The sequence below is a fragment of the Salminus brasiliensis genome, chromosome 2 (assembly GCF_030463535.1).
Source record: "Salminus brasiliensis chromosome 2, fSalBra1.hap2, whole genome shotgun sequence".
Classification (NCBI taxonomy): domain Eukaryota; kingdom Metazoa; phylum Chordata; class Actinopteri; order Characiformes; family Bryconidae; genus Salminus; species Salminus brasiliensis.
The window spans coordinates 8,855,322-8,868,477 of NC_132879.1; the positions used below are offsets into that span (position 1 = coordinate 8,855,322).

At 40.5% G+C, this 13,156-nt stretch overlaps 1 protein-coding gene across 1 annotated transcript in view; it reads right to left on the reverse strand.

The window, feature by feature from the left end:
- Nucleotides 1-13,156, reverse strand: part of khdrbs3 (KH domain containing, RNA binding, signal transduction associated 3) — a 167,817-nt gene that overhangs the window by 58,622 nt on the left and 96,039 nt on the right. The window contains 2 exon segments of the mRNA XM_072674285.1: nucleotides 1,239-1,385; nucleotides 10,764-10,880. Of these exon segments, the coding sequence (XP_072530386.1) occupies nucleotides 1,239-1,385; nucleotides 10,764-10,880 (264 nt within the window).

Below are 13,156 nucleotides of genomic sequence, written 5' to 3' on the forward strand. Positions count from 1 at the left end.
ACCTCTTCTAGTACTCTTATATTTCAGAGTGTGGGTGAGATTAGACACTTTTATGGTGTGTTAGACCACACCATATGCTGCTCATGAAGGACTCACTGAAGAGTTGATCAGGGATAACAACCACTGAGTAGTGTAAACATTTTGGAAAATTGGTGGATTTTTCTCTGAATTGGTGTTGAACTGTTACCTTATGTGAGGCATATATTGTCTATTGGACTTTTATTATCGATGCACCTTGTCTTGTGTCTACTGTCCTTGTGCTTTTGTCCCATGTTCTTATCTACTACTGCACCAGAGATTTAGCTTAACAGGGTTTCACTGTACTGTACAACCCTGTATTAGAGTAATGACAGAAAAGTTGAATTGAAATGAAACAATCTAGTTCAGAGATTACTTGATGTTCTTTATCAGCCTTACAGAACTGTTCTAGGTATTACGCTGATAAAGGACATAAAAAAATCACAGAACTGGATAACTGTTTGCAGTAACGGGGGGGTCAGTATAGACTGTCATAGACTGTTCAAGCAAGAAAGAAACCAGAAAAATCTCTAAGAACTGCAGCAGATAATTATATGGGATTAAAACGTCTGCACAAAGACAGTGTATATTATATAGTATAGTACATATTATGGGTACTTGTCTATGACCTAGATACGAGTAAGAGTCTGAAATCTGGGCTTTAGCTATGATTCTCAAGCTTGTGAAAGTTCATAGGCAATAGTAATCCAGATGTTTTATTGTTGTCAATGGAGCAATGATTAAAAAGTCTATTTTACTATGTCCTCTTTTAGCTTAATGGCAAGAACCTGTTGGGAATTTCAGTGTAATTTAGTTTGACTCTTGGTGGTTACCCTCAATTTACTTAAAATAATTACATGCCACGTTGTACCTCATACTTACCCGGTTAATAGCTAAAACCTGCTGGATATTTCAGTGTAATGTAGTTGAACTATCTTGGATCTTAGTATCATGGTACCTCAACTAATTAACTAGTACTACCACACTTAATTGGTTGGTAAATTAAAAAAAAAAAAAAAAAAAAAACATTTTACTTTCTTGTCCCTGCAAAGACTTAATTACACACATATGCACTCAATTAAGCCTTTCACTTTCACAGGCATTTCAGATTTTCATGTATTGTCAAATTCTGAACCGTTAGTCCCTGTAAAGAGAGTAAAGTCAGTAGTAAAATCACATTTTACACACACTTACCCACATACACACACACACACACTCACCGGAATGAGGAACTTCTTAATCTCTTCCAGAGCATGTCCCATGCGAGCATAGGCCTCGGCAGGTGGGGCAAAAACCTCTATCAGCACGTGTAGGTCCTCGTTGAGGTGATTATATTTTGCTTCTCCACTCTTCCGCAGCTCCTCCTCCTGGGAATACAAAATAAGACATCCCAGTTCTTACTACACAGTCAACGCCATGACTGTTCATCCATCAACATCAACAATGTCAACAAAGCCACATGACTGCCTTCCAGAGCTATACGACTTGGACACAGTATCAACATTGTGACTACACTGCTACATCTACATACTGTGATTGTGATACACCATAAAATCCATTAAAACACACTGGTAGCTAAAATAAGGTTCAGGCAGCCTCTTAGGTTTCCAGTGCCAAAAGGAAGCCAAGCAGCCCCAGAGCATCACCGAGCAACTGCCATACTTCACTGTAGGCAGGGTGTTCTTTCCAGCAAAGGCTTTTTTATACCGATGATAAATAGACCCGAAAGTTCCAGGATTGTTTCATAGTTTCACAGAACATTTGTTAGTTTAACAAAGTAACACTAACTCAGAAAACAAAGCAGTGAGACCAGGCTGCCGTCTCAAAACAGCTTCACACTGAAAGTGCTGCATGCATATTTGTATGTATTTATAAGTATGCAAATCATGGGAAACTGTGTTCTAGACCAGGAAAGTCACCCTGTCTGTCAGCACAAGGCCTGGATGAGGAAATACAGCTGATCACAGTTCACAGCATGAGGAGAACCTCTTTTTATTCTGAGGTGAAACTATAGCCTCACATTCATATCCTGATTTGTTATGATGTTGCTAAATGGTTGTTAGATGGGTGTTATAGTGCTGCTAGGTGGTTCCTATGGTGCCCATGTGGGGCCTGTACGGGTTCCATGTTGGCCCCACATATGGATGCCCACCAGGGTGAGTGAAAGGGTTAAACATGGGCCCCATCTTGGTTGTACACCACACATGTGGCCTAGATGGGACCCATGTGAAATTAAGGTGGGCTGTATTTATTGGGCCCATTTGGAAAGCCCAATGGGTTCCAGTAAAAACACATTCAGAGCGCATGCCCCCGTAAAACCCACCTTGCTATGTTTCACCTGTGTGAGCCCCACATGAGCGTGTTGGCTGGGATAGTGTTGTTAGGTGATTGCTATGATCTTAGCAGGTGTTTGTAATGGTATTGGTACGTGGTTGCCATATGGGTGCTTTAGTGCTGCTAGATTGTTATTATGGTTTTGCTATGTGGTTGCCAGATGGGTGCTACAGTGTTGCTAGGTGATTGTTATGGTGTTGTTAAGAGGTTGCCATAAAGGTGCTAGACAGTTGCTATGGTTTCCCAGCTGGTTGTTACGGTGTTGCTACGTGGTTGTTATGATGGATACCTTAAGAGTTGATAGGTGGTTCCTGTGAAGTTGCATAGTGGTCGCTGTGGAGTTGCTAAATGGTTGTTAGGCTGTTGCTATGATGTTAGCAGGTGTTTGTAATGGTATTGGTACGTGGTTGCCATATGGGTGCTTTAGTGCTGCTAGATTGTTATTATGGTTTTGCTATGTGGTTGCCAGATGGGTGCTACAGTGTTGCTAGGTGATTGTTATGGTGTTGTTAAGAGGTTGCCATAAAGGTGCTAGACAGTTGCTATGGTTTCCCAGCTGGTTGTTACGGTGTTGCTACGTGGTTGTTATGATGGATACCTTAAGAGTTGATAGGTGGTTCCTGTGAAGTTGCATAGTGGTCGCTGTGGAGTTGCTAAATGGTTGTTAGGCTGTTGCTATGATGTTAGCAGGTGTTTGTAATGGTATTGGTACGTGGTTGCCATATGGGTGCTTTAGTGCTGCTAGATTATTATTATGGTTTTGCTATGTGGTTGCCAGATGGGTGCTACAGTGTTGCTAGGTGATTGTTATGGTGTTGTTAAGAGGTTGCCATAAAGGTGCTAGACAGTTGCTATGGTTTCCCAGCTGGTTGTTACGGTGTTGCTACGTGGTTGTTATGATGGATACCTTAAGAGTTGATAGGTGGTTCCTGTGAAATTGCATAGTGGTCGCTGTGGAGTTGCTAAATGGTTGTTAGGCTGTTGCTATGATGTTAGCAGGTGTTTGTAATGGTATTGGTACGTGGTTGCCATATGGGTGCTTTAGTGCTGCTAGATTGTTATTATGGTTTTGCTATGTGGTTGCCAGATGGGTGCTACAGTGTTGCTAGGTGATTGTTATGGTGTTGTTAAGAGGTTGCCATAAAGGTGCTAGACAGTTGCTATGGTTTCCCAGCTGGTTGTTACGGTGTTGCTACGTGGTTGTTATGATGGATACCTTAAGAGTTGATAGGTGGTTCCTGTGAAGTTGCATAGTGGTCGCTGTGGAGTTGTTAAATGGTTGTTAGGCTGTTGCTATGGTCTCCTAGGTTAGTTCTATGGGGTCTGGTTGTGTAAAGACCTCTGTTTGCTTTCAAAACAACATGTTATTAAATAACAATTCCTTTAAGATCAGGAGCATTTTCATGATGTGAATTATCCGTTCTACCACATCCACAAAGTCTTCTACTGGATTCAGATTTGGTGACTTATTAGGTTTTTTTTTTAGTTGGGTAACTTGGCCAAATACTTTGAATTCTAGATAGGTTTAATAGGTGCTTTTTAATCTTGTGGTTTGCAATTAGAAAGCCAGTGTTTAACAGGACCCCCAGGACTCCTAATATTTCATATATTGAAATGGGATCTCCGGAACTGAGACTGGGAACCTCTGCTGTAGTACAGAGTACATTGAGGAGTCTGCAGCCTTGAGCGTCTCAGCCTGGACTGGATCACTGATTCAGATAAACTTTAGCCAGAGAGAGATGGAGCTCTCTCATGTGGGTGTATGAGGAAGTGTGTGTGTGTGTGTGTGTGTCTGTCAGTCTCAGATCTAATTATGAATGCTGTTCCTTTAAGGCAGCAGCTGATAAGCTAATGAGATGCTAATTTTCTACGCAAATCTGATGGTTATAAGGCCAGACCCATCAGCGCTGTCGGTGTGTGAGTTTGTGTGTGTCCATGTGTGTGTATGTATGAGTCTGTGTATGTGTGTGCATGCAATATAAGCATCACAAATGTATGTAAATGTACACAAACGTAAATGCACCTATAAACATACACTATATGTCCAATTGTTTGTGGACACTCTTCTAATGAATGCATTCAGATACTTTAAGCTGCACCCATGGCTGCAACAGATGTGCAAATGTGCACACCCACAGCTTGTCTAGTCCCTGTACAGAAGTCCTGCCAATAAAACAGGATTCATGACTAACATGAAGCTATTGGCTCCATGCCAATGCCTGGCATGGGTTAGAGGGTCCCTATAAATCCCCCCTAGCATTGAGCTGTGGAGCAGTGCAACTGTGTTCTCCGGGATGATAGATGGTGCTCCTCCCAATACTTTTGGGATAAATTAGAGAGTTGGGGATGAAGTGGGGTGGAGATCATCCAACATCCTGACCTCATTGCTCTTGTTGTTGAATGCGATCAAATCCTCACAGCAATGCTCCAAAAGCCTTCCCTGAACAATGGAGATAGTTACGCCAACAAAAGCAGGCTCAACTCTTTTAAATACCTTTGATTTTGAGAGAAAGAGAGAAAGTAAAACGAGAAAGTTTTGAAAAACAGAGACAGGAAAAAAAAAAGATAGAGAGAGAGAGAGAGAGAGAGAGAGAGAGAGAGAGAGAGACCTGTCAGCTGAGTGAACTGAATAAAGGCAGCATCAAAGATTATAACAACCTTTTTTATAAACTCGTTGTCCACTAAAGATCTAAAGAGAAAGGGTCACCGGGAGGCTGAGAGGCTTCTGGTCCATACTGCAGCATTCTAGTGTCCAGAAGCTCCACACTGACCTTGGCTGGGAAAGCTGCAGTCAGGCCGATTAGCCACTGTTTCTATATCTGTGTTCTGGCCTGAAGCTGTACAGCTGTAACGCAGCCCAGTACATACAGACAGACCAGCTCCAACAGCATGACCAATTAGCACAGTGGCCCTCACCCAGCACCGCCGGCACTCTCACACGCCAACAAACACCACGTCCGAGAGATTTAGCTGACCAGCATGTGAACGACAAGATGAGGCAAATACGGGTTATAAAATAGATCAGAACTGCATAATGAAAACACGCTTTTGAAAAAAAGATTATTATTATTATTATTATTATTATTATTATTATTAATTAACTAACATAAATACTTATTTATTGTTGTATTAACAAGTGATACCCCATCTGAGACTGTGCCTTACTGTGCTTTTATCAGAGGTAAGTGCTAAGCCACTTACTATAGGATATGCATTTACTGTCCAGCCCAGGCTTTTTGAACATATTTAAACATCTGAACATCTGATCTTCATTTGATGAATACTGAGAGATGGAGGTAAACTTACACAACTGAAAAAAATGTCATTTTCCCCACAAATATCAAACATATGTGGACTCTTTCTGATGGTAGATGCTGTAATTTGACATCAACTGAGCCTAGAGCTACATTTTAGGATTGTTGGAGACTTCTTTCCGCTTCCAGTGGTCTGCTCTAGGTCATGTGGGCAGTTGTTTCACTTGTGTAAATGGCTGATTTCTGAGTGTTCTGAGATCCTTGAAAACTCTTCCCAGACTCATGTGCTTACGCACCTTCTTTCTGAAGGCCTCAGAGAGCTTTTTGAATCTGCCATCGGTGATCTTTACCACTCACTTCAACAATCAAGAGCAAACCAAACTGAATGTCTGAGGGTTTAACAAGTAAGGCGCCTCCAGAATCCTCTCTTACCATGTTCTAATCATCTGCAGCTAATGTGCTGCACCTGTTTTTACACATTTTAAGTGGCAATGAATGTGGTGTTTTCACCCTTTTAAACATCATTTGTTAAATGTAATTGTTAGAAAAAGTGTTCTCATGGGGAAGACATTTCTTCAGTTGTATGTGTTTAGTTATATTATCTCTATGTCTCAGTTTTGTTTAACTCCTTAACACTCCAAGGCTTATTAAACACTAAGGTGTATTATTAACAACATGCACTTCTGTACAAACTGGTGGGGCAGTTTTTTAGTAACAGAAGTTTGTAATAACACTTTCAGCCCTCCGGCAGGCCATAGGCTTTTTAAGGGGATAAATGAAGATTAAACATTTGTGTGTTTAAAAATGTTTTCATGGGGTGTGAAATGAATTCAGACTTGTCACTATACAGTCTTCTTTGAAACTTGACAAATGATACATGTTGTCGATGTAAATTTGTGAATTTCCCCACTGTGGGACTAATAAAGGATTATTCTTATCTGAAATAACTGTTTAGATACATTTTCTGTATGTTTCACCCAATTCCTATTAATTTAGTTTATTCTGTTTTATGTATTAAAAACAGCATATTTAATGTGCCATTATTATTGCATACATTACATTTATTTATTTATTGATATATTTTAAATGATGCAAATAAACAATAACCATGTTTTAGAATGTGGGGAAATGTGTGATCACTAGTTCCGAACTAACTAACTAACTAACTAACTAACTAAATAAATAAATAAATAAATAAAATATGTACTTATACCACAGGTATTTTGCAAATGATTGTAATTTATTTAATTAGGAAGAAAATATCCATTGCATAGAACATTTCATTTTGCAGAGATACTTTATAGTGCCACCCAGAAACGATTGTGGTAAAACCACCTTAATGAAAATCCTTGGAGATTATCTAGTCTATTACTTTATTAAAGCCTCAGTTAGACTTCTCACACCATTTTTTTTTGCGATTTCCAATTCCCAGCTGTGACTGATGCCAATAAAACATTCCCCGTACGATTACACCACCTCCACCAAACTCGACTGTTAAAGCAAGACAGACTGGCTTTAGTGAGTCATGCTGTTTGAGCAAAATTACAACTCTTCCAACTGTGTGCCTCACCAGGAATTGAGACTCATAAGATCAGGCTACATTTCTCCCAACTTCATTTGTTCAGTTTTGGTAAGCCTGTGCTGACTGCAGCCTCAGCTTTCTGTTCTTGGCTGACAGAAGTGGAACGCAACATTGGATTCTGCTGTTGTAGCCCATCCACCTCAGTGTTCTGAGATGCTCATTTCTGCTCATTACAATTTTACAGGGTGGTTATCTGAGATACTGTAGCCTTTCTGTCAGCTCCAACCAGCCTGACCATTCTCTGTTGATTCTCATCAACAAGGTGTTTCCATCTGCAGAACTGCCGCTCATTGGATATGTCTTCTTTATTCCACCATTCTCAGTAAATCTAGAGATGGTTGTAAACCGTAAACTGTCTGACTGTAGACTGTCTGAAACCAACAAGTATGCCACGCTCAAAATCACTTACATCACATTGTTCAAATTCATCACCTGATGTTCCTGAAGATGCATTATCTGGATCTAAATAATTACATGCACTAAACTGCTGCTACAGGTAGATATGCAGGTCTTCTTAGTAAAGTGCTCAGTGGGTATAAGATACGTTCCTCAGGTTCAAAACTACCTGCCCTGGAGCCTCCTGTTCATTTAGAAACTGACCTGAAGTAAAGCAAAGATAGGTAAAAGATTCAAACCCAAAATCCAGTCAAACGGTGAAGGTATTATTAATTCAGTGGAGTGATCACTCAAGTAGGAGTAAAGCTAGCTTTAAAAAAGAAAAAAAAAACAGCAAAAGTATCAAAAAAGAAGAAAAGGAAATCTGTGCCACTCAGTGCAGGCTGAGCGTTTGGAAAATGAAGCGATAACCCACAGAAAGCTATTAGTGCCATGAGCTGATGCAATCGAGCACAAAGAGAGACTAGCCACAATGGACCGGAAACTTCCAGCAGACGATATCACCACTGTCATCTCGGCTCCGCAGAGACTGATCTAACCAGGCCAGACACACACACACATACACACAAGCACACACACATGCTTGACAATAATGAGCTCATGTATTTCAGTATCAGTGTGAGCTCTCTGTCGACTGTATAATGACCTGTATAGTTATTCTGCAAGCGGTTTATGTTTTATTGGATGAATGATAACAGTCACAGCAGAGCTGAGAAATGACATGTTTGTTTGTGTCTGCTCTTAAACCCTTTAATCAATTCAATGAGCCCTCCTACAACAGGGGAAGCACTGTGTCACTGCTCACATACAATCTCAAATATAAGGGTTCTTGGAAGGGATGCAATGCAAGAACTACTTTTGGACTCCTAAAAGACCTTTTTAGTGAAACAACTGCCACCATAAAAACTTGCCATTAGATGGGTCAGTATGCACTGGCCTTAACAACGTAAGACCAGGTAAGGTAAGTATGGTTATACATGCATTTATAGAGCACTTAATTTCATTCACGTGGTTCAGTATTTCATGGTAAAATATTTCTCTTTGGGAAAGAAAGCTGTTGCTCTCACTCAAAGAAAAATGAAAATGTTTCCATCTTTTATATGGCAATAAAAACATGGTGGTTCACAGAAAGTGTCCATTCTACTTGCAGCTCTGTTTTACTATGAGCAGTATGAACATGCACACAGCGTAACTTCTCTGAAGGCAAAATTACACTGGTAAACATATTCAACCAGTCCATTTCCATTCCACCGGACAAATGGCCATTAGGGGGCCTGAGGAAAGAGGCTACTGAGAAAAGAGTGTCAGGTAAAGCTGGCACTCTCAGCAGGTAAAACAGCTGCTGCAGTGACAGAAGTGATCCCTGCCCCCTTAACACACACACATACACACACCCCACAAGGATGCTGATGCCAGCACTCCTTTCTTTCCTTTCTGATATTCTATCCTGTCCCATGACTGATGGGGAACAGGCCATTGGAGAGTATTGATTGTTCCAATAGTGAGAGAAGTAGAGAGAAAGGTCCTAAATGACTGGGCTAAAACTGATCACTGAGGCCTTTTCTCACCTCCAACATGAGTTCACACACAGCAGGGACACAGCAGAAGGACCTCAAACTGTCAGTCAGTGAGGCAGTATAGTTACAGCAAGGGATGTCCTGGTCTCAGTCCACTGGAAAGCCAATCCAGGCATATTTTAAGGTGATCAGGTATCAGCCATTTTGAGCCTGATCATGTTTCAATCCTTTGTTCTTACCGCTGTGTACCTAGGGCATCTTTTTGGCACCAATAATGGACATTATTATCAACTTAAATCAGTGAAAAATGTTCTCAAAACAATTAGCATCTGCAGTGTAGAATGGTTTTTAGTAAAAACATGTTGTCATGGTGTGCTAGGCCAGACCAAGATGGGACGAACACTCGCAGAGATGGTTTCAAAGCAAGCAGATTTATTAACAAAAGCAGATAACAGGAAGGGGGCAGTGAGGCAAAATGCAGCAAACCGTGACCAACAGTGATAAACAAAAAACTCAAACCTGACAAATGAAATGGCAAACAGAACAAAACCTAGGACTGGGAGAAGTTGGGAGCTGAGCAGGAACCAAAGGGGACTAGAACTAAACCCTACAGGCAGTGCCTGGGCGATAGGGGGTGTTTACCGTAAACCAACTATACAGAGTGCCTGACACATTTATTATTTGTGGTTCTTTCTGTTTGTGTTTCAGACACTTTTCCTTCAGATTTGTCAGTTTTCTGCAGTTTTGCTCTTGCCACCTAAAACATGTGTTCTAAAATACACCTCCGTCATCTTTACTCTTGAGTTATTGAGTTATGACTGCAACGCTCCAATTTTACCAACAGGAGAAGAGTGCACCTTTCTTTGACCTAGAATCATCACTGAACAGCACATTGAGGAGCTCAATGAGAATGCTAATGCACTCACAATATAAAAATGCATAGTTATTTCACCTCAGTAGTCGACAAAAAAACAACAGATATCAGTTCAGAGTTTGTACCACTACACAACCATCACACATTAAATGATTTTACTGCAGTGTTTTAAAGGAACTGGGAGCTGAATGATCAGGGAGGTCCCTCAGACTGGATTATAAGATCATTATGAAATGTTAGCTTTAAGGAAACGTTGGCTACCAAAGTAAATCACACCTAAAGTATATGGCTGTATCAAATACTCTGCATTCAGGTACCTGGATCCAATCCAGGTAGAGAAATAAATCTTGTTTAGGACAGCCCTAGTTACTGCTACATGCTGTGAAGGAAGGGGGTTCAATGCCTTCAAAATCTTATGCCAAACATACCTGAATTGAGGGCTGCTGGCCATGGTGCTAAACTGTGTTGAATGTTTCAGAACCATGGACAGTGACTGTTGTGGAATGTGAACGCTGGTGGGGCCTGACTGATAAGGATACTAATACTTGTATGAATTCTATTTTCCAGCATTACATCTGAAAGAATAATGAGAATAAATGTGTCCCCTTTTGCTGCAGCAAGGCTTTACACTAAAGGCTGGAACACTGCTGTGAGGATCTGATGGCATTCTGCATTTATGATTACTTTGCCACTCCAAAAGTACTGGATGGAGCTTCATGGCTTTCAGTATTCTACTGACAAACGAAGGGAGAAAGAGAGGAGCAGAGAATAAAGTAGCTTCTTCTCACCTTCTCTTTATCTCTCATGGATCCTTTACCCAGGATGGACATCTTGGTCAGTGTGTCTTCCTGTAGCCTCTTTAGTGAGTTCCCCCTGGGACCCAGTAGTTTACCCACAAAGTTAAACTGCAAAAGGAGAACAACAAAATATATTTCACTCCAGAGAACACAACTCAACTGCTCCACAGCCCAGTGTTGCCCAAAAAGCCTTAAAGCCGTGGTTGGCATTGGGTTTGCGATAACCTTGGGCTCATATTCAGCTGCTCTAGAGCATCCTGTTCTGTTGGTCAAAGCTTATGTATGGAGTCAGTAATGAATGCACCTTAAAGCAGATGGATGGAGTAAACAGAAGGGGCTTTCACAACATTCGTAAACACTGTAAAAGCTCCTTCATGTCAGCTGCTAACTGCTGACCCTACTGTGGTATTCAACGTAAACTAACCAAATAGTGTGACCCCAAAAAGAACGGGAGACAGAAGGAGGCAGAGAGATAATGAGTATTGTCTGTCATTACTGTTGAGTTGATCTGTACCTGCTGTTATTTTGCTGTTGTGGCTTTGTTATTAACAGCATGGAGTCCAGACAGGAGGTGCAGTAACAAGCACACACAGACACACAGAGACGTAACACAATTTGACAGTTAGTGTTCTTCTCTAAGAGATCCAGGGATGTTGTGTTAGCTACAGTTTAAAAAATTGCGGTGGAGCTTCATGTATCTGGAAGGAAGCACATGCTAGAATTCACCCTCTCAGTGCTGGTGCAGAGAGTCTAAAAGCTACCGGGTGGGAACTGGAAATGAAGAGTCTAGACTGGAAAGAAAATGGGAAAAATAAATGCTTGTTACTTTAACAGACTTTCACCAAAATGTGTGTTTTGCTTTTAATCATCAGGGTGGTCTGCATGTTGTTCATTTTGCTTAGAGGTAGTGGTGGGATCCCTCATAAGCCACAGGATTTGTAGGTTAATACACAACAAATTAACATACTAAGCCGTTTTTTACTAACAGGAAGTAATGGGAAGTGTTGCTATGCCAATATATGTCACTGCAAGTTCTCTAGCCACTAATGCCACTGCACTTACATTGATATCCGTGATTTCTTCTCATTTTTTTTATTCATAGTAAGAATTTGACCATTAATGTAAAGCAGATATTTATCATCGTTGTCATGCAAAAAAAAAAAGTCATGTTGTTGGCATCATTTGAACACAATTGATAATTTACCACTCAAATCACAATAATTTATCACTTCATGTTAGTACAAACGTGTTAGCATGTTAATACATTGTGTAGTAACCTGCCACACTTACACTATTTAGATTAGAATGTAGTATTGACCTTATAGCACAATTGGGATGCAGCCTGGGTGTGGACTGAAGACCTGGGTCAGTAACACACACACACACACACCAAAAAAAAATAAATGTGTGCAAAAAACTCATTTTGTGATGTTTTGAGTCTGGAAGTTGTTCTTGTCAAAATGTCATGATGGATGGACCAACAGAAATGCTCCAAAGTAGCTTCAAAGTAGTAACATCATTCTACACTGACTTGCATTAAAAGTCAAGAAGCATTTTCCTTCTCCTGAAAAGTTGCTGTTTTGGAGATACAAGGTTTTTGCCTGACAGTGATGCAATACAAGTGTAAGTCCAGTGCTAGAGTGCAGTCTGAGTGAGCTGCAAAATAACCATCATTGTAAAGTGTAGTTTGGTTTGTTTTGCCCTGCCCCCCAGGCCCCCTTTGAAAGTCCTGTTCCATCCCCTGAATGTTCAACAGAAAGTTAAGCTCTGGGTTTACCAGCCCCACTCAGTAACCAAACCTGGGCCAGGGGTTTAGCTCTGCTCAGTCTCAAATGTGTGTAGTCTGGAAGAAGCAGGTCTGCATGTGTGTGTGTGTTGTTGAGCATTAGTGTGGTGTGTTTAGCAGTGGGGTGTTTAGTGGTGTAATCTGTGGAGATTAAAGGCTGTAAAAGGCAGAGCAGCTTTAATCTGAACATTAAACACAATTCTGAAAACACACCACCTACTCACACACACAAAGGAGACCACACACAAGCCTACATCAGCAAACAGACAGCTCGGTCACACACACACAAATCACATAATACAGTAGGCAAAACTGTGGTTTACAGACAACTGAATAACATGGACTCAGTTTAGAAGATAATGAAAAGAAAGTGGAAAGTCCAGAAAGAAGATCAGAGCTGGAGATGATTCTAAACTGACAGAGAAACCTGTAGAACATCAGGATAATAAATATCCACAATTCATTATAATTCAAAAGTTCTTAAAAAATCTTGAGGTAGAAGTCTTATCATAATTTAATATGTACTGTATGTGTATGTGTTCATATATTTAAAAAAAGTATTGGGACACCAGCTCATTCATTATTTCTACTAGATTTT